Below are 22,249 nucleotides of genomic sequence, written 5' to 3' on the forward strand. Positions count from 1 at the left end.
AAACCAAGGCGCGGCTTCCGATTGGCTGCGCTCAATCGAAAGCTGCGTCGGATGTTTGGCTTCTGAAAAATGTTCGCAAACCCGAACACTTACCTCCAGGTTTGCAGTGTTCGGCAGCCAATTTGTTCAGGAGCCAAGCTGTTTGAGAACCAAGGTACCACTCTAATAGGCTAGGATCCAAAGAGCTAAAGGTAAAGGTAAAGGTACCCCTGCCCGAACGGGCCAGTCTTGACAGACTCTGGGGTTTGTGCGCCCATCTCACATCTATAGGCCGGGGGCCAGCGCTGTCCGGAGACACTTCCGGGTCACGTGGCCAGCGTGACAAAGCTGCATCTGGCGAGCCAGCGCAGCACACGGAACGCCGTTTACCTTCCCGCTGGTAAGCGGTCCCTATTTATCTACTTGCACCCGGGGGTGCTTTCGAACTGCTAGGTTGGCAGGCGCTGGGACCGAACGACGGGAGCGCACCCCGCCGCGGGGATTCGAACTGCCGACCTTTCGATCGGCAAGCCCTAGGCGCTGAGGCTTTAACCCACAGCGCCACCCGCGTCCTAGGATCCAAAGAGCTACTCCAGGATAATTGTTTTTTTCTTTAAATGTCACACAGCTCCTTTGATCAGGACGTTCTCCTCCTCGTAAGCTGCTTTAGAAACTCCCTTCAGTTTCAAAAAAGTGGCTTGCTATGCCCTAATAGGCAGTGGGAGCTGACACTTAAAAGCAACACAAAACCCCAGAGCACAAAGAACACAGGTTGTTGTTTTTTTAGATCCTAGCTATACTGAGCTCATCCATCATAGAGCTCTGCCTGTTCCCTCTATTTTTACAAAAAGACAACAGATAAGGTGCTAAATGGGCTCTCCCAACTGATAAACAACAAAAAACGCAAAAATCCCCTTGGTAAATTATTATTTTTTTATAGCACCTGGTATTGAAAGGGAAGATTGAAGAAGCTATTTGTCTCTTTCTTAAGTCTTTGCTTCCAGAAACATTCTTGTTCTTAGAAACACTGCATTACATGTATGTTCTCTTGCATGGGATCCAGATTCAATAACGCTGCAGCACTTGTTGTTCCCAGACCGCTCACTAGGCCCTACAGCTGCAAAGTAACCCTTCTCTGTTTTTATCAGAGATGCTCAGTATCCTCAACACTGAAAGTTAACCCTTTTGAGATACACGAGAATATTCACTAAAGGCTCTGCCATTCAAAGCGATCAGCCAAGTCGCTATGATAAACCAGCCTCATGAACACACTGTACAAAAAGATGTGCTTTGGCCTTCAAGCTTCTACACCAGGCCAGAACCACAAGTGCAACAGTTCTCTTTCAGAGCCAGAGACTCTCTGTGCTGCAAATTACCGTATTTTTCGCTCTATAAGACGCACCAGACCACAAGACGCACCTAGTTTTTGGAGGAGGGAAACAAGAAAAAAAATATTCTGAATCTCAGAAGCCAGAACAGCAAGAGGGATCGCTGCACAGCGAAAGCAGAAATCCCTCTTGCTGTTCTGGCTTCTGGGATAGCCGCGCAGCCTGCATTCGCTCCATAAGACGCACACACAGTTCCCCTTACTTTTTAGGAGGGAAAAAGTGAGTCTTACAAAGAGCAAAAAATACGGTACTCTTTGAAATAAATGTAGATCAATGGGGCATCTGTAAGTACAGTGGACCCTCCGGATACGAACTTACCGTATTTTTTGCACCATAACACTCACTTTTTTCCTCCTAGAAAGTAAGGGGAAATGTCTGTGCGTGTTATGGAGCGAATGCCTGCGGGTGGTGGTGGGGATCTGCTGCAGTCGTGAGCAGAGGATCCATGGCTCCCCTTCCTTCCCTCCTCTGTGGTTACAAAGCATGGATCCACATGGATCCTCAGGATTTTTGCATTGGGCTACTCCAAACTCACTGTCAGATCACATGTCTGTGGCCACAGCATGAACCACAAAAATCATATATCCACTATTTCATTTAGAATATTTTTTTTCTTGTTTTCTTCCTCTAAAAACTATGTGCGTGTTATGGTCTGGTGCGTGTTATAGAGCAAAAAATACGGTAATTCATTTTGGGGGTCCGTCCGTACCCCAAAAAGTCTGCATCTAGAGGTGCCGCTTCTGTGCATGCGGTGAGACCTGGAAGTATACACTTCCAGTTTTGCTGCGTTCGCAACCCGAAAGTTATGTTACCCGAAGGTAACATAACCCAAGGGTCCACTGTAAATGCTCTAATGCCAGATTCCAAACCACAAAAGACCAAAACCCAAAATGTAGTTTTTAGAAACTACATATCTACAGCTTAGCTGTGCTAATGCTGGTTTTTTTATGGGGGGGTGAGGAGGCTGTTACACCTAATGTTTATAGTTATTGTGCCACAAAAAATGCGGCAAAACCCAACCTTTTATAGCACATTAATACTTCCTGAGGAATCCACTTACATATGTTCAATAGCACGAGCGGGAACAATGTGGTTTCATTGCTCTCCGAGAGTCCAATACTGGGCTTAGATTTTTGTCCTTGAATCCATTTTCTTGGCCGGTCTTTCACGAGCGCTCACCACCAGATCTGATGGGTAAGTAAGAGTTAAGCTAAGTTTTCGTTATTGCATATTTTTAGGCATGGTCAACTTTGGACAACCCGTTAATGTTTTGTTTTTTGAGTTACAGAAGCTTGGTTAAAATCCTCATCGCCATCAGTAGGTCACCATTGCAGGAATGTACCTCTTCTTGTCAAGTGAGGTCCTTGGCTAAAGGAACAGGGAAGCCTCGTTGGTTTCATGCGTCACAATCTCTTAAAAAGCTACGGCTCGAGCGCTCGAGCTACAGAAGCATACGGAGATCTGCAAGGGCACCTTATTCGTCTAGCACACCCACAACAACCTCTTGAGGAGAAAGCTGCTCGAAAGCTTCCTGGACCGCCATCTCAGATGGAGCCACTGTTGCCGTGCCGGCTGGAGGAGCCTTCTTGCAACTCAGGTCTGAAAAAGGATTGAACCACCTGGGTGAAAGATCACCCCCGAAAGCCAGTTTCATCCCTTCCCAGCCGCTGACTTTTTCCCACGTCGGCTCCTGTTTTTTAAGCCGCTCTATGCCCTGCAGAAGAGAAAAGTTTGGGGTTTATTCATCGCCGGCAGTTAAAAACCACAGAACTTGGGACACTGCTAACTAATCACCTGCTAATAACAGCATAAAAAGAATTTTCTAGTTAGGGCTGTGAAGACTCCTGAAGATTTTTTCCCCCAGCTGAAAGGAACTTGATAAATAAACCATTGTGATATATTTCTCTCTACTGAGAGAAAAACAGTGTGTATTATACACTAACAGGGCATGACACCCCAATTTTTTTTTTTTTAAGATGCTTTTTCTTGAATGTTGCTTAGGGCCGCCCAAAAAGGCCTCAGGCTCAATGCAGGAAGGAACTATCTTATGAAAGAAAAAAATACCCTCTCCTTCTTTCCTAACCGTTAAAAAGCATGCAATTGCTAAAGGCATCTTTCATCTGAATAAATTGCTCTACTTCAAGCACACAGTGAGATCGGCTAATCCACTTTGTGCATTCCTATAGCAACAGAGACACTTCTACACCCAACTGTTGAGCAGCGAAACAGATTTTGTTACAGAAATATCTGCTTACTCATTGAACCAAGTTGGTGGGAACTAATTTAAATGAGTGGTCGCTGTACGGTTGATTTCAAACATTTTTTTTTAAAGACATGATTTAAACCCAAATTCTGGTATTCAACTTTCTTCCTCCTTGGGTGCATGTGGTTGTTCAAAGATGTTTAACAACAACAACAATATAAAAAGGCACAGGAACAGTGTTCAGAAAAGGTTTATTGCATTTGTTTCCCATATGGAAGCATTGACAGAATTGAAAAAGATGCAGCATTTACATAGTTTTGAAACGAGACAAGTCTTAGCCTCCTTCACTGATTCCCACCCCGGCTTTGATTCAGTCAAGAGAATTAATTCAGGAGCGTAGCTTATTTGCAGTTCTACCATCTTATAGTGCTGGGTCTTGTTTTGTTTTTTGCAATTACTATGATGGCTCTAATCAGTAGTTTTTTGGATCCAAAATATACAATAAAATCCCTGTCGAGATACCCAAAAAATAATAATTCTACAGACTCAAGTCATTTCGGGTGCAATCTAGTTAATTCTACTCGCTTTTGTTTTATACAGAATGCCCTCTACTCAAGTCCCCGTTTCCCAGATCTTACTACATATAGAGTTTGCCGTCCACAAAGCCGTGACAGAAGGCATGCATGATCCTTTAACACTTGACATCTCCCCAATGTAAAATATATAATATGTATAAATATAAAGGAGAAAAGACATTTACAGAGATATAAAAAAGGTGGCAATATTTCTTTTAAAAAAAGACAACGCATCTACGGAAACATTCTGTGCTTAGGTTCTCATTTGGACCGGCAAGCCTACATACATATGAACACTGTTGAATCCCTCCTTTTATTTTCCAAAACAAAGACAGACATCATCTTGCTATTCTATACATTGAAATAAAGATTTCTCCCTCCTCCAGTCGTAAGGCATCAAAACCCACACACGCCGACAAAAACCTTCCGCCGTTTAGCCCAGGAACCAGGGAGAGGATGGAACCAAACAGCGTAAAAAAAGTGAAAAAAGGGGGGAGGAGATGGAATCCTTTCTGTAGCTTCCCAAAGTACGGTAATGTCGGCAATACGTTTGAGACATTAAAAGCTAGGCAATTTTGTTATTAACGGACCCTTTGACAGGCTCGGACTTTTGTTCTTCCATCTTTCGGTTCTTAGCGAGGCTTAAAAGCTCAGGGTGGGGGTGGAAGGGAATATCGCAACACAAAGAGGCCCCCATAGCCCACCGAAAGCGTCAGCTGCCATCCCAAAGTCCATAATTTGTTACGCAACGAGATGGCACTGTTGGCACAGACTGTCACTCGGGTGCCAGTCAGGGTGTGTAAAGACTGGAGGTGGGCGCCAAGAAAAGAGAGACCCCCCCCTTTTCCATTAGTTATGTCATACAGAAAGCAGACAGGAAACCAAAACAGACCCATCAAGTTAACAGGTTAAAAAAGAAAAGAAAAAAAAGCTTTAGCCACCAGAGACAAAGAATGACCGAAAAGTTCTCTTTTTTAGTTGTTTTTAGACTACAGGGTGCTTTTTTTTTTGTCTTTTCTCTGCCATCATCAGCCATTTAATAGGCATTTTTTTCTTTAAAAAAATTCATTTGAAACATTCATGTAGAATAACAGTAGTGCTGTAAATGTGGTTTTTGTGTTTTAGTGGAAATGCTGTTCATGGATTCTTAGACCACATACTGATAGGGGTCTGCTTTCCCTTGATCAGGAGTGGCAAATGGGCTAAGCCAAACTATAGAGAACGGGTGGCCAAATACTGCTTTCATGTTCATCCATTTTGTTTTTTTAGCCCATCTTCTCTCTTCTTTTTTCAACTGTTCTATTCCCTGAAAACAGAAACATGACATTTTCAGTCAGGAACTTAACTTGGTAGTTCTGGTTTCGGGGGAAAAAGGGTCCCTACGCTTTTATCAAATGGCTGCAGCAGGAAAATAACCAATTCCCTGAACACTCCCCACTTTGTGAGTTTGCAAAAGGAGAGAAAAAGAACGAACACAAACCAGCAGCAAATTGATGAACCAAGAGGAAGTCATAGAACGTGTTATGAAAGTTTTAGGAAGTCTCCAAATAAAAGCATTGGATATGGGAGCCAAAAAGGTTTGTGCAAATGGTTAATCCCTCCAACCACTTCCAAGTTCTCCACAAAGAAGTTCAAGAAATGCCCGCTTTTTAAGCCCCACTGAATCTTCTGACTAGCAAGCTACAGGCTGTGTCAGCAGGGGGAAAGAGTTGCAGGATAAAGACGGTGCATATATCAAAGTGAAAAAAGCTACCCCATTAGTTTAGGAACGGTTAGGGAGAGAGCGAACTGAGACACTTTCGATAACACATCATTTGTTTGCTGACCACTTCCATGTTAGCGTTTGCAATCACGACTCCAAATCTGAAATAACACCGGCACGGAGTGTAGAGTTGAACACTGGGAAATGAATCGGTTTTCCAAAATACAGCGCTACCTTGGTTCTCAAACGCTTTGGTACTCAAACAACTTGGAACCCAAGCACAGCAAACCCGGAAGTGCGTGCTCTAGTTTGCAAAGTTTTTTGGGAAGCGGAACATGCTCTGTTTTGAGTGTTATGCTTCTGATTTGAGTGACACGCTTCCAATTTGAGCGCCACGCTGAGGTCTACCTGTTTTTGCTATTTATTTTGCGTCTTTGTGGCTTGTTTTTTGTTTTGTTTTTGTGACTGTGTGGAACCCAGTTCAGCTACTGATTGATGGATTGTGTGACTGCAGTACGTTGTTTATTGCTTTCATTTTATGGACCAATGGATAGTAAAATTCATGTTAAATTGCTGTTTTAGGGGTTGTTTCAAAAAGTCTGAAACAGATTAATCCATTTTGCATTACTTTGTATGGGAAAGCACGCCTTGGTTTTGGAACGCTTTGGTTTTGGAACGGACTTCCGGAACGGATTATGTTTGAGAACCAAGGTATCACTGTATGCCGTGTCAAAGATTTGAGGCCCATTTTTCACACTGACATTTAGAAAGGTAGGAAGGACAGAGTGCAATGAAATGAGAAACTCTAGGGAGAACCAAGTCACAGAGCCAAAGGAAGCTGGGGCGGGGGGGCCACTCACAATACCAGGTCAAACACAGAGGAACTACAGTTGTCACATTTATCAAAATGGTGACCTGGAAATATATTGGAATCTTGGGTACAGCCAGAAGGGATCATGTGATAACAGGTGTTAATTATGCAGAATGGTGGTTAAGTGTACACACTGTGGGAAAAAAAAAAAATTCCTATATTTCTAAATATTTCTACGCACGCACACACAAAAATGACTGTGCCTAAAAATAGCCATGCAAGCTAAGGAGAGATAAGGTGATCCTTGATTTAAATGCTCAGCAGTGAATGGCTCTCATCTGAGCAATGAGCAATTTCAAGCCACTTGAAGAGAAACGAAAACAGTATCAAATTCATCATATACACACCAGAAGAGAATTGCCTAGAAAGTCCCCCCCCCAGTCAAATGCATTTCCAGAAGCATCCATTCCTCAAAAAAGGGGGGTGGGGTGGAGATAAGTTAAAAAGGAAGTTGGAGGGGAGAGTCGGGAAGCCCCAAAATTGCTTTATAGCCAATATAAAAAATGATCCAACAGAACATAAAACTCCCAATTTAGGCAGGCATCAACGGATGGGTGCTTCCGGAACGCTTCAAAAACTTATTTGCTCAGGCTTTTCCAGGTCATTAATGCCGGAATCCTGTATTTTACTGAAAGGTTTTTATAGATGTTTTATGATTTGGGGGAGAGATTAGTCCTCGCTGGGGTCTTTTTGTGGCCCTTCCTGGAGTCAAAGGCAGTACAGAAAATTATACTAATCAATAAATACATCAGAACTGGTATGGATACGAAAAGAGCTGCAAATGTGTTTCTTTAATAAAACAGAAATCTTGTTAAACTGAAGGAAATGGGCGGGTGGGGAGAAAGAGCTCTGGCAAAATGCGGAAATCGCTAAGGCATAGAGAGAAGAGAGGTGAGGAGCAAATTGCTGGAGGCACAGATACAGCTAAATATTTCTTTAAGAAATATTTACCAGCTCCATCTGGTATGTAGGCTGAGACCCTACCTGCCTGCAGACTGTCTCGCCAGAGTGGTGCATGCTCTGGCTATCTCCTGCTTGGACTACTGCAACGCGCTCTACGTGGGGCTACCTTTGAAGGTGACCCGGAAACTACAACTAATCCAGAATTTGGCAGCTAGACTGGTGACTGGGAGCGGCCGCCAAGACCATATAACACCGGTTCTGAGAGATCTGCATTGGCTCCCAGTACGTTTCCGAGCACAATTCAAAGTGTTGGTGCTGACCTTTAAAGCCCTAAACGGCCTCGGTCCAGTATATCTGAAGGAGCTTCTCCACCCCCATCGTTCTGCCCGGACACTGAGGTCCAGCGCCGAGGGCCTTCTGGCGGTTCCCTTGCTGCGAGAAGCCAAGTTACAGGGAACCAGGCAGAGGGCCTTCTCGGTAGTGGCGCCCGCCCTGTGGAACGCCCTCCCATCAGATGTCAAAGCGATAAACAACTACCTGACATTCAGAAGACATCTGAAGGCAGCCCTGTTCAGGGAAGTTTTTAATATGTGACATTTTAGTGTATTTTTCATCTTTGTTGGAAGCCGCCCAGAGTGGCTGGGGAAACCCAGCCAGATGGGCGGAGTACAAATAAAAAATTATTATTATTATTATAGGCAAGAAGTCAGGGAGATGGCAGGACCTCTGGATAATATATAAAAGGGTCATCTGAAGGAGGACCTGGCGACAGCAGAGAGCAAGGTGGATTATTTTCATCTGCTTACACCGCAGAAGATGTTAGCGATGCCAACATCTGACACATCCGAGTCAAACCGAGAAAGGCAATGTGTTTTCAACTAACGATCGCTGGATCTGGATGACATTCATATGCAAATGTAAAATTGCTCATCTAAATAGTCTACTTACAAAATCAACCTCATCACCGACAAATATAACACTTTTTTTTTTTTTAAAGGGAGATTCGGAGGCAAATTGGGGTAACGGCAGACTCATCAGCCTAATTTCTGAGCCAGGTAAGATAAAATTATGAAGCGTATCGAAGAATAAGCCTCGCTGAGAATGAAGTAGCACGGCTTCTGGAAAGACAACTTCTGCCTTAACAATATTTTGAGAATCCTTTGAGTCTCAACAGGTGTGTGAGCCAGTAGATACTGAATGCATTCAGTTGTAACAGCAAAACATGATTTACTGTTATGAACAGCTATAAACATGGGGTCTGCACATACCCTTCTCTCCTATGGCATTCAAACAGAGGAGGAATTCAGAACTTCTGCTTGCAGCAAACCTAGTAAACTGTGGTTTATGCAAAGCAGGATTAGGCCACAGTTTGAAATCCTGGCTTTGCCTTGATGCTTGTGAAGGTAAAGTACTGTTTGCCATCATGCCTGGAAGCATAACGTGAAGCTTTTAACGAAGTTTGGCAGGATGCACTAAGGATGGTGGAATCTAAAGCAGAATGGAGAAGTTTTGGAGCATCTCTCCAAACTGGGTGATGAGCAACAAAAGGGCAAAACAATATTCAAGTAAGTGCAAAGTGATACTCAGGGCAAAAAAAAAAAAAAAGACCCAAAGTCTACCTTCATATTTACATCGGTGGGATCTGAATTTACATGCAACTACCCAGAAAAGAGATTTTGTAGTTCTGGAGGACTGTGCATACAAAACGTCAGCTTAGCATGTAGTAAAATATAGTTGTACCTTGGTTCTTGAATGGAATCCATTTTGGAAGTTTGACTTCCGAAAATGTTTGAAAACCAAGGCATGGCTTCTGATTGGCTGCGAGAGCTTCCTGCATGCAATCGGAAGCCGCGCCGGACATTCGGCTTCCAAAAAAAGTTCTCAAACACTCACTTCTGGGTTTGCGGCGTTCGGGAGCCAAAACGTTTGAGTCACAAGGCATTCGAAAACCAAGGTCCAACTGTGTGTATGTGTATGTGTTGACAGCAATTTGTCAAGATTTACGTTAAGCCATTCTACAGCTGACCGCATATATGAGCATCTATATTCAAAATGCAAGTTGTAACTTTTCTAGATGCAATTGGCTTAGGGTCTGAGTACCTTATGGACTGCCTTCTGCATAGACCTTTCCAGGTATGAAGATCTCCCTCCAATGTGCTTTTCCATGTCACTCCCTCTACACACACACACACACACACACACACACACACACACACACAGGCGAGGTCTTCTCTGCTATGGCATCATGGCTTTGGAATGCCTTCCCCAGGGAAACTGACTGGCTACTGAATCTGACGTCCCTTTGGCACCAGTGAACAACTTTGTTTTGCTCGAGTCATTTAATACCTTTTAGAACTGTGAAGCTCTCAGCCTTCTGCTTGCTGCCATCAGTTAGTAATTTGCCATTTTTATACAGAATCATTTTGTTGTGTTTTAACTCCTGCCCGCCGCTGCTGGACATTTGTATGCTGTTCTGTTATTGAACTTCTGGCACCTACTGAAGACTTTTATATTCCAGCAGACATTTTAATTGAAGTTTAATTTTGCAGTTTTAACTGATTTTTACCTTTTTTTTACTGTATCCTTGTAAAGCACTTAGAGCCAATGGTAGTCAAGTGGTATACAAATAGTTTGAATAAATAAGAGCACCCAATTAAAATTTTGTAGCGGCAGCAAATGTGAGTGACATTGGAAGCAGTGACTACCGTATTTTTTGCTCCGTAAGATGCACCTAGTTTTTAGAGGAGGAAAACAAGAAAAAAATATTCTGAAAGAAACAGTGGGTGTATGATTTTTGTGGTTCATGCTGTGGCCGCAGACATGTGATTTGACGGTGAGTTTGGGGTAGCCCAATGCAAAAATCCTGAGGATCCATGTGGATCCGTGCTCTGTAGCCACGTTTTAAGTGAGGAGGGAAGGAAAAACACTGAAGGGACAAGGAGCATGCGTGGGGTGTGGAGAAGGAGCTTTTCAGCGAGCTGAGCGGGGAGGGAGGGAGGGAAAGAGCACAATTGCTTTAAAGGAGCCAACCGGACAGGAGCCGCTTATACCTACCTGTGTAAGCGGCTCCTCTCCCGCTTTGCTGCTTCAAAGCCACGGAGGAGGGAAGGAAGGGGAACCATGGATCCTCTGCTCACGACTGCAGCAGATCCCCCCCGCCATCTGTAGGCATTCACTCCATAAGACGCACAGACATTTCCCCTTACTTTTTAGGAGGAAAAAAAGTGCGTCTTATGGAGCGAAAAATATGGTAGGTAGATAACCTGTACAGTCGTACCTTGGAAGTCGAACAGAATCCATTCCGGAAGTCCGTTCGACTTCCAAAACTTTTGGAAACCAAAGCACAGCTTCTGATTGGCTGCAGGAGGCTCCTGCAGCCAATCAGAAGCCATGGGACATTCGGCTTCCAAAAATAGTTCACAAACCAGAACAGTCACTTCTGGGTTTGTGGTGTTTGAGAGCCAAAACGTTCAAGAACCAAGCTGTCCGAAAACCAGGGTAGAACAGTTTCTTCTTCGGAGATTGTTCATTTTTAACCCTTTCTGCTTTGGCATTCAAATTACGTACTTTTAGCTCCCAAGAAAACATGGGTAAGAGCAAAGCGGTTAACCTGAAAGCGAGCATAGAGTTCTTGGAAGGTTTATGCTTAAGCAAAACCCTCTGCAGCCTGGGGCTGCGGTCCTAAGCATGCTTACTAAGGATCAAGCCCCACATAACGAAGTGAAATATGGACCTCAGTAAGGCTGCTTAGGATTGCAAAGTATGACATGTAGGTTTAGGCAGCTGAACTTAGACATGTTCACCTGGTAGGATGTGGGTGTGGTGGGGAGATTAAGTAGTGACACTACAGGTTCTGACTCCACGGATGCACTTTCAGGTATATATGACCTCATTAGTTCAAAGCTGTTTAATCCAGGAACGAAGTATTTACTTCCCACACATAGCAATGGATAGTTAAATATTTGTTCATCATCTATAGGAAATGCCCTTTGCAGAAGTTGCTTTTTAAAAGATACTACTAAGTTGCCAAGCACACCTGCATGACAACCTTTTTATATAAGGTAAAGGTAAAGGACCCCTGGACGGTTAAGTCCAGTCAAAAGCGACTATGGGGTTGCGGCGCTCATCTCGCTTTCAGGCCAAGGGAGCCAGTGTTTGTCTGCACACAGCTTCCCGGGTCATGTGGCCAGCAGGACTAAACCGCTTCTGGCGCAACGGGACACCGTGGCGGAAAGCAGAGCATACGGAAACACCATTTACCTTCCCGCTGGAGCGGTACCTATTTATCTACTTGCACTGGCATGCTTTGGGATTGCTAGGTTGGCAGGAGCTGGGACAGAGCAACGGGAGCTCACCCCGTTGTGTGGATTCAAACTGCCGACCTTCCGATTGGCAAGCCCAAGAGGCTCAGTGGTTAGACCACAGCGCAACCCGCGTTGATAATGGATATCAACAAAGGAAACAAACAGGCCTTGTTTCCTTTCGGGAAAACAAGCAGAGGACAAAAATGACTCTGTTGGGTCAGAGTGGCATCTATTTACAGCTGTCAATTCACAATAAAAGAACATCCTACTAACTAGGGAGTGCACCCCCCAGCAGCCATGTCGGAACACAGACACATCCGTCCTGCGACACAGAAGTTGTGAAAGGATGCTGAGACTACAGGTTTCCTTCAGGTGTGTCAAGCGAAGGTCAATAGTACAACATAATAGTTCCTCACAATTCTCCTTTGAAAGGGGCAGAAAGCAGAGACCCAAGACATCCACTTTAATGAAACACTATGGTCCAACGCGGGTGGCACTGTGGGTTAAACCACAGAGCCTAGGACCTGCCGATCAGAAGGTTGGCGGTTTGAATCCCCATGACAGGGTGAGCTCTCGTTGCTCAGTCCCTGCTCCTGCCAACCTAGCAGTTCAAAAGCACAGCAAAGTGCAAGTAAATAAATAGGTACCACTCCGGTGGGAAGGTAAATGGCATTTCCGTGTGCTGCTCTGGTTTCGCCAGAAGCGGCTTAGTCATGCTGGCCACATGACCCGGAAGCTGTACGTTGGCTCCCTTGGCCAATAAAGCGAGATGAGCGCCGCAACCCCAGAGTCGGCCACGACTGGACCTAATGGTCAGGGGTCCCTTTACCTTTACCTTATGGTCCAACTAAATATAGTCTTAACAATTTGCATGTTTCCCACCTAATTGGATGGTGAAGATTGTTATTTTAGGATACAGCTCCTCTACAGGCTGCTCGTGAATAAAAACGGCTTTCTACCATGTATCTCATATTGTCTTTGCATGTCAAGGTGTGAACAGTAATAAGAGACAATAGGTTGTACCCAACAAAGTTCTGCTTAGTGTAGACAAACTGGTATAGTTAAGTCATGTTTATTAATGTCAATGGGTTTACTCTGAGTAGAACTGACTTTTGCTACAACCCAGTGAAAACTGGGAACTTGGAATTACAGAAGCCGTTAAGATACCAGACTGCTGTGTGAGATTCTAGTCTATTTGGTGCAGTGAAAGAGAACTGCAAGGTGATTCCGATTACCATTCATAAAATATTTTTACACCTGCCTGGGGAACACGCTCACGAAAGTGAGAAAAGCATTTTTCTTAAAAGCGGCATTCATCCAATAGAATAAAGCAAATTCACGCGCTGTACGGAATTGGGGATGGGAGCAAGAGATCAGGAAAACACTCACCGTTTCATCAGTGCAGATGGAGTGTACCTGCGTTCCAAACATTACAGACGTGAAGATTAGGAAGAGGAGAGCCTCAAAACACAAGAGGATAAGAAGGATCACAGTCGTCGGCGGAGAGAAGGAACTGCACTCTGCAAAAACAAAGTGTGATACGGTATTCCAGGCAGAAGCAGGAGCCAATGGATGTTGTTATAAATACAGGCAACTCCCTGTTTAGGCGCATCCGAATGACAGCGCCGGACCCGGAAGTAGCCTGTAGCCTTTATGACATCATAAAGATGTCATGAAAAGGGACGGAACAGGGCGGGGCAGATTTAGGTGAGTGGGGGTCTGCAATGAAATCCTTGTGCGAAATGGGAATTATCTGTACAGTTGTACCTTGGTTTTCGAATTTAATCCGTTCTGGGAGTCTGTTCAACTCCCGGAACAGTTCGAAAACCAAGGTACAGATTCTGATTGGCTGCAGAACTGTCCTGCAGCCAACTGGAAGCCGCACCCGATGTTTGGCTTCTGAAAATCGGAACAATCACTTCCGGTTTTCTATCGTTCAGGGGCTAAAACGTTCAAGTTCAAAGGCGTTCGGCTTCCGAGGTTCCACTGAATTCAGAGTGACTTACAAGTAAGAAATAATGCAATACACAAAACAATAGGCTAGAGAAATACATATTTTCAACCCATCATAAAAGCCTGCAATAAAAATAGTTAAGAACAGAATTGAGTCTTAAAAGCCTGTGTAAATAATAGTTTTAGGAATAATCAAAGTCATTTGCATTTTTAGTCAAGTGTAGAACTGGAAATTCAGCTTTGTCAAAACCTCAGCTTCCAGTTTCTTAAAAATAAATGCTTCTAGCTCTTTTGTTCCGATTGTCTGAATGCACAAAGCATGGTGAAATCTCAGTAGCAAAAGTTTGTTTCTGTTTGGGGGGGTAGGGGGGGGAATATGAGCAGAAAGCTGGCAGCCAGAGACATCGTTTCAGCATGTAGCTCTTTGCAGGAGCTTAAGCAAAACAAATATAGAACGCACAATTTATACACTTCCTAGAAGGTTCTTGTATAGATTATATAGATTTTGGCTTGCACTTTAGCTTTAAGCATTGTGCACTAAATGGAGGCATGGTATTATATACATATACATATACATATACATATACATATACATATACATATATACCTGTTCAACTGCCAAAGTTAGAACACACTACACTTTTGTGGAAAGGATGTGAGAAATTTAGGCAAGTGTTAGTTTTATTGATCTGAAGACATTTTTAAGGGAAGTAGCTGTGTTGGTCCTCTTGCAACATGAACAAAAAAGTATTGTGGCACCCTAAAGACTACCCAAATTCATAGCATCTGGATTCCTCTTCCAATCAAGTACAGTGGTACCTTGGTTCTCAAACGCCTTGGTTCCCAAACGCCAAAAACCCGGAAGTGTTCCGGTTTTCAAACGTTTTTTGGAAGCCGAACATCCAATGTGGCTGTTGGCTATTGTTTCCGGGGGCACCAGCACCAATCAGAAGCTGAGCCTTGGTTTCCGAACATTTCAGGAGTAAAACAGACTTCCAGAATGGATTAAGTTTGGCGTTTTATTTTTGCTATTTATTTTTGAGGCTTTTTCAGTTCATTTATTTTTGCGACTGTGTGGAACCCAGTTCAGCTACTGATTGATAGATTGTGTGACTGCGGAAATGGATAAAAGCCCCCATCCAAACAATGACTATTGTCAGTTCAGGTAAGAAAAGAAATTAATTTTAATTTTTGTCATTTACAATACTGTCTTATTTTACAATAAAGTCCATTGATTGTTGCTGTCATTTTATGGATCAATGGTCTCGTTACATAGTAAAATTCATGTTAATTTGCTGTCTTAGGGGTTGTTTTTAAAAGTCTGGAATGGATTAATCCGTTTTGAATTACTTTCTATGGGAAAGCGCACCTTGGTTTTGGAACGGACTTCTGGAACAGATTAAGTTTGACAACCAAGGTATCACTGTATCTCTCCAGAGCTTTTACCTAGCCCTGAGCTCTTGTGCATTCTGACAGCTGGAGATGACTAATATACATGGTTGTCTTTAATACATTCATCATCATCTATGTAACCCACTCTGCGACCTTAGGGTGAAGGGCAGGAAATTAATCTCAAAAATAAATAAAACACAAAGCGCAACTGATGCTCTGCTTTAAATTTATTTTTATGCATAAGAGAGGGAGAAAATTAATATAAAACAAGTAAGTCACAGTACATAGATTAAACTATTTAGGTGAATTTTTCAGAGCCTTAGAAAATAGGCTCCTTCTCAGTCAGCCTAGCTAGCTTCACACAAGGAGAGATTATTTCTTATTTTGGGGGTTCACTGAAACATGAAATACTCTCTATTTCTTAAACACATGTCTGTGAGGGCTGCATCATGCAGATGGCCTCCAACGGGACAGTTTTACCCAAATCTGAGTAGGATGGGAAACAGCTTTTTAAAAATGTGTCACTTCAGAGCCTTGGCTCAAGAACAAAAGATGCTGAACACGAACTATTAACAGTCCCTTGCCTCTGAGAGTCCAGCGAACTTATACGGGCTGATTCATGCACAAAACCACAGTAGGAAGAGACCATTCTGCATGTCTGGATCATAGCTATCAACTTACAGATTTGAAAATAAGGGACCAGCAGCCTCAAAAACAAGGGATCAGCAGCCAAAATAAGGGATTTTGGCTTAGCTTATGCAGAAATCCGGCACTGATGGAGCCCTGCTGCTTTGGCTGCGACTGACTGTGTTTTGCAGGGAGTTGGACTAGATGATTCTAAGGGTCTACAACTCCCACCAAAGAAGAGTGGCAGACAAAACTGATGAACGACGTCCAGATGGCAAAGCTTACAGGCAGAATTAGAAACCAGGCAGAGGACCTCTTTAATAAAGAAGGGGGAAAGTTTATAATTTAGTTGAAAAGCTATTGTCAAGAGTTACATACATTGGTAGGATTGACAGCAAACTTGTAGTTAAAATTTGAACTCTGGGTGGACAAATGATTTATAAAAATAGAGTTATGAAAGGGATGCAGAGGGGGAAATCACTACATTAAGAAGCAGCACTGGTTGGAGGGGATGCTAAGCAGCACGTTGGGGCTGCGGTCGTCCTGGCGCAAGGAGTTCCATCGGCCCTTCCCTGCCCGAGGGGGGGGGAGGGAGAGAGACTCTCGCCCACGCGCCCGCGAGCCCGGCATGAATCATAGAATCATAGAGTTGGAAGAGACCACAAGGGCCATCGAGTCCAACCCCCTGCCAAGCAGGAAACACCATCAGAGCACTCCTGACATATGGTTGTCAAGCCTCTGCTTAAAGACCTCCAAAGTAGGAGACTCCACCACACTCCTTGGCAGCAAATTCCACTGTCGAACAGCTCTTACTGTCAGGAAGTTCTTCCTAATGTTTAGGTGGAATCTTCTTTCTTGTAGTTTGGATCCATTGCTCCGTGTCCGCTTCTCCGGAGCAGCAGAAAACAACCTTTCTCCCTCCTCTATGTGACATCCTTTTATATACTTGAACATGGCTATCATATCACCCCTTAACCTCCTCTTCTCCAGGCTAAACATGCCCAGCTCCCTTAGCCATTCCTCATAAGGCATCGTTTCCAGGCCTTTGACCATTTTGGTTGCCCTCCTCTGGACACGTTCCAGTTTGTCAGCGTCCTTCTTGTACTGTGATTGCGGCGGCGCTGAAGCGCCGCCCTTCTGCGTCCCTCCCCATCCCCTCCTCTTCCTCCTCTCTCAGGCCGCCTCCTCAGCCGCTGCCGCCTCTGGCTTCCCCTAGCAGCGCGGTGGAAGTCTCACAAGAGAGAGGCTGCCTGCCACCAGTCTCCTCACGATGCGCCCCTGAGGGGGAAAAGGGAAAGACGGAGACGTGGCAGCTCATGCGCGCGCACTCTCGCGTGGCGGAGGACCCCGAGCCACTGCTTCCCTCCCGAGCCGGGCAAGCATGAAACCCGGGAAATTTAAGGGACATCATCAATAAGGGACAGCAGCGGGACACGGCGCTGGGATAAGGGAGTTTCCCGCCAAATAAGGGACGGTTGACAGCTATGGTCTGGATACCATCCTGATTTGGCAAATCCTGCACAAAGCAACTTTGTGGATCGGGGGCACGAAGCAATTTGCTAGCTCGAAAAGAATCGGATCCAGTTCACGAGAAAGCATGGCATTTGTCAATATACTCACTTGTCCAGTCTTCTTCAAAGCAATACAGGAAGTGAAATCCAACCATGATCAGGGCATGCAGGGAAATAAGTGCTATATACATCTGAAACACAATAGGATTTTGAACTATGAAGACACACAGACTTCAAGGCGCATTTTTGCATGCCCCAAATTTGTTTGCCGGTTTTAAGCTGAAGCCGAAATCAAAGACATGGCATTCAGGACAGATAAATATATTCAAGCTCACATGCTTATAGAGATAGCCTTATCCTCAACCTCATCTCCTAAATTACTTCAGCCAAAGAATTAACAGGCCTAGCTATATCCAGTGGAAAAATACCTGGAGTAAACTGACTGAACAAGAGGTCTATTCTTCTCTAACAATACTGAATTATGAGATAACGGCAAGGGTAAGAGGGGATCTATTCTTCCATGCAATAATAGCAGGGTGTTTCCCCCCCCCCCCAAAGCCTGGTCAAACCCTTTTGAAATATGATGGTTTATCAAGCAAGCAAAATAATCTGTAGAAGATAGACTTGATTTAAATCATTATTATTTTTTACAGAAAGAGTCATTCTTGCCGGTATAATCGTAATATTTACAACCAGATGAAGGTTTCATTTTTGGAATAATATTTTTTTCAGCGTAGTTTTTACAGTTTACTTCCTTGACATCTCATGGAAGGGCGTTCCACAGGGTGGGCGCCACCACTGAGAAGGCCCTCTGCCTGGTTCCCTGTAACCTCACTTCTCGCAGGGAATGAACTGTCAGAAGGCCCTTGGAGCTGGACCTCAGTGTCCGGGCTGAACAGTGGGGATGGAGACGCTCCTTCAGGTATACTGGGCTGAGGCCATTTAGGGCTTTAAAGGTCAACACCAACACTTATTGTGCTTGGAAACGCATTGGGAGCCAATGTAGGTCTTTCAGGACCAGTGTTATATGGTCTCGGTGGCCACTCCCAGCCACCAGTCTAGCTGCCACATTCTGGATTAGTTGTAGTTTCTGGGTCACCTTCAAAGGTAGCCCCACGTAGAGTGCATTGTAAAAAGCAGGCCAAAATCAGGGTTCGATATTAGCAGGGTGCTAGGTGCATTTTGCACCTAAAGATTCTCCATTTTCGAGCACCTCAAAAAGTCGGGGTGCCGGTTTTTGCACCTGGCTGACACTCAAGGATTACTGAAATGTATGTGATCTGAAGCCTTAATGTATACGTTAAGAATAGATAATATGTTACGGAGTGTTTTGAAAACTCAAGTACGGTACCAATATTTTTATTGTAAACACCAAATTAAACGTGTCAATTTTTCTGCTAAAAATGTGGTATTAACAATGTGTCACTTATTTGAATGCATATTAGTTCATGCTCATCAAATTAATAAATAAAAAGTGTTGCCCACACACACCCCAGTGGTGACTAGACATTTTTTGGCCCCCCCACCCCAGGTCCTAAAAGCCATTTTGCTCCTAGCTTTTCCATCCCGGGTTCTAACATCGGCCAAAATTCCTCCACAGCGATGTGAGAGACTGATAAAGACATACAGAAAACCATTACTTCAAATTATTGCTGCTAAAGGTGGTTCTACAAGCTATTTAATCATAAGGTGAACTTAAATTTTTTAATTCAGGTAGGTAGCCGTGTTGGTCTGATGCAGTCAAAATAAATAAATAAAAACTTAATAAAATTAAATAATTGTCCAGTAGCACCTTAGAGACCAGCTAAATTTGTTCTGGTTATAAGCTTTCGTGTGCATGCACACTTCTTCAGATACACAAACAAACATGCACACTTCTGCAGACACAGAACAAACATTCCTGCTAAGGAATGGATAATTGTTATTATGTCCTGATATGTAAAATCACAGAATTCAAAGAGTGTATACCTTCTTTTTCGTGTGTGTGTGTGTGTGTACACATATATATGTACATAAATATACATATATCTATGTGTGTTGCCCACCACTGTGAAATCTGATCCAATCCAAAATGGGATGCTTTAAATAGGTAATAATGGATACCTTTGCCAGCTTGCTTTTATCCTTTTAAACTACTTTGCCCCGGACATTTTGCAGTGTTAACAATCCATTACTTTCCCATAAGAATTGCAGTGTAATTATACTGATAACCATAGAAGTCCCACTTGACGTTTCAAGGCCCCTTTATGAATTCCAGGAAAAATCCACACAATGAACTACTTACTGTAAACAGTACAAAGTACTTCTGGTTGTTCTCTCCCACGCAGTTGTTAACCCATGGGCAGTGGTGATCCATTTTCCGTATACACCTCTTGCAAACACTAAAAGAGAAATGCGCACTGTAAATCAAATGCACACGGAAAATCCTTGTGGACTTGTAAAAGGGTAAATGAGGATTGGGAAATGATCCACAATGAAGGAAGAAAAAAGTGTTTACAAGTACTTTCCCAAAAAACCCCAGTCCTTTCTGTTGGGGATAATTCAGACTGAAATTCCCAGGTGTCAAAAATGGTATGCTACTACTGCGGCCGGTGTTTTGTTAGCCCAAAAATAGAAAACGAGCGAGGTCCCAACTAAAGAATGGCAACTTAAGCTGACAGAATATGCACAACTCGCAGACTTAACATATAGAATAAGAGAACAAGAAGAGCATACATTTAAAGAAGATTGGAAAACGTTTACTGAATATATGGGAAATAATTGTGTACTGCTGAAAACGATGGAAGCATTAAGATAAATTCAACAGTGCAAACAAGTTTTGGTGCATGCAGTAATGGAATACTGAATGGTGTAGTTTTTGTAAAATAATGCACGGATTTATGATGTGTAAAATGAACCATGGAAAGAGAAGAAGGGAAGTCACTGATATCTTAAGGATGTAAAAATGAGTGCTTTACAGTGGTACCTCGGGTTACATACACTTCAGGTTACAGACTCCGCTAACCCAGAAATAGTGCTTCAGGTTAAGAACCTTGCTTCAGGATGAGAACAGAAATCGTGCTCCGGCAGCACGGCAGCAGCAGGAGGCCCCATTAGCTAAAGTCGTGCTTCAGGTTAAGAACAGTTTCAGGTTAAGTACGGACCTCCGGAACGAATTAAGTACTTAACCCGAGGTACGACTGTGAATTGTAAAACAGAAAACCTAATAAAATTATACAGTCGTACCTTGGCTTTCGAACAGCCTAGTTCTCAAACGTTTTGGCTCCCAAATGTCGCAAACCCAGAAGTCACTGTTCCGGTTAGTGAACTATTTTCGGAAGCTGGATGTCTGAGGGGGCTTCCACGGCTTCTGATTGGCTGCAGGAGCTTCCTGCAGCCAATCAGAAGCCGCGCTTTGGTTTTCCAACGTTTTGGAAGTCAAACTGACTTCCAGAACGGATTCCATTCGACTTCCAACAGTATATAAATCAAAAGTGGAATCCCATCCGCTTCAAAGACCCATGTTTTCTCCAGACACCAGATCGCAATAGAACTATTTCCACTTGGCCAAAAGCTTGAGGTCACAAGAGCCGAAGTGAAGCTAAGGTGCAAATGAAAGATGGAAATGTGCTTGCATCACAATAATGACAGGTACAACCCGCCCTATATTGGATTACTGCAAATGTAATGCATCAAGCCATCTAGCCCATCATCATAAGTAAACCATAAACGAAAGAATGTGCCCGTACCTGCAGTGATGCGCTCTGTCAGGTTTGATGCTACAGCATTTTGGACACTTGTAAACTACTTGCCCCGGCTTCAGCTGCAAACTTTCTATGAACTCTTTTGTGGCATTACCTTTGGGGACTGCACCCTGCAAACGAAAATATAAGGGTTTCGGAGCGCTTTCAGTCACTATCAGGGGAAAAACCCTCAATAGGCCCCATCACAGGACTGCTGATTATACAGGGTAAGTTAAACTTCGCTCTCCTACGTACAGTGGTGCCCCGCAAGACGAATGCCTCGCAAGACGGAAAACTCGCTAGACGAAAGAGTTTTCCGTTTTGGAGGTGCTTCACAAAACAAATCTCCTATGGGCTTGCTTCGCAAGACGACAATGTCTTGCGAGTTCCTGCTGGGTTTCTTTCCTCCCCCCCCCTTTTTCTAAGCCGCTAAGCCGCTTATCAGCTGATCCGATCAGCAGATAAGCCGCTAATAGCGCTAATCCGCTAATGGGCTTGCTTCGCAAGACGAAAAAACCGCTAGACGAAGAGAATCACAGAACGGATTCTTTTCGTCTTGCGAGGCACCACTGTACATTAACAGAGTTTTGTTGAAATGATATTCAAGACCAGTGCAAAAGTTTTGAGAAGTTAAAAAACACAGGGCCTTCACTCTCCCCTCCACGGTTGGCACAGCCAGCCTCGAACTCTGCCATTAACTATAGTTTCCCATTACAGTGGGGCCTTGGTTCTCAAACGCCTTGGTACTCACACAACTTGGAACCCAAACACTGCAAACCTGGAAGTAAGTGTTCCGGTTTGCGAACTTTTTTTGGAAGCTGAACGTGCTCCGTTTTGAAGGTTACACTTCCAATTTGAGTGCCATACTTCCGTTTTGGGTGTTACACTGAGGTCTGTCTGTTTTTGCTATTTATTTTGCGTTTTTGCAGCTCTTTTTTGTTTTGTTTTTGTGACTATGTGGAACCCAGTTCACCGATTGATTGATTGATTGATTGATTGTGTGACTGCAGTACATTGTTTATTGCTTTCATTTTATGGATCCATGGTCTTGTTAGATAGTAAAATTCATGTTAAATTCATGTTTTAGGGGTTGTTTTTAAAAATCTGGAACGGATTAAT

At 43.6% G+C, this 22,249-nt stretch overlaps 1 protein-coding gene across 4 annotated transcripts in view; it reads right to left on the minus strand.

Annotated features, from left to right (window-relative positions):
- Positions 1-2,560: 2,560 nt before the first annotated feature.
- ZDHHC3 (zDHHC palmitoyltransferase 3) overlaps positions 2,561-22,249 on the minus strand; it is a 48,043-nt gene continuing 28,354 nt past the window's right edge. For 3 of the 4 annotated variants that reach the window (XM_082193123.1, XM_082193124.1, XM_082193125.1), the window contains 5 exons: positions 21,137-21,261; positions 19,693-19,789; positions 17,518-17,599; positions 13,315-13,445; positions 2,561-3,081 (listed from right to left, as the gene is read on the minus strand). In XM_082193123.1, coding sequence (XP_082049249.1) covers positions 2,842-3,081; positions 13,315-13,445; positions 17,518-17,599; positions 19,693-19,789; positions 21,137-21,261 — 675 coding nt within the window. In that variant the 3' untranslated portion in view covers positions 2,561-2,841. Of the gene's footprint in view, positions 3,082-3,804; positions 5,452-13,314; positions 13,446-17,517; positions 17,600-19,692; positions 19,790-21,136; positions 21,262-22,249 lie in introns of those variants that run through there. The other variant, XM_082193126.1, reaches the window with a different exon arrangement.

The sequence above is a fragment of the Podarcis vaucheri genome (assembly GCF_965113315.1).
Source record: "Podarcis vaucheri genome assembly, chromosome: 12".
Classification (NCBI taxonomy): Eukaryota; Metazoa; Chordata; class Lepidosauria; order Squamata; family Lacertidae; genus Podarcis; species Podarcis vaucheri.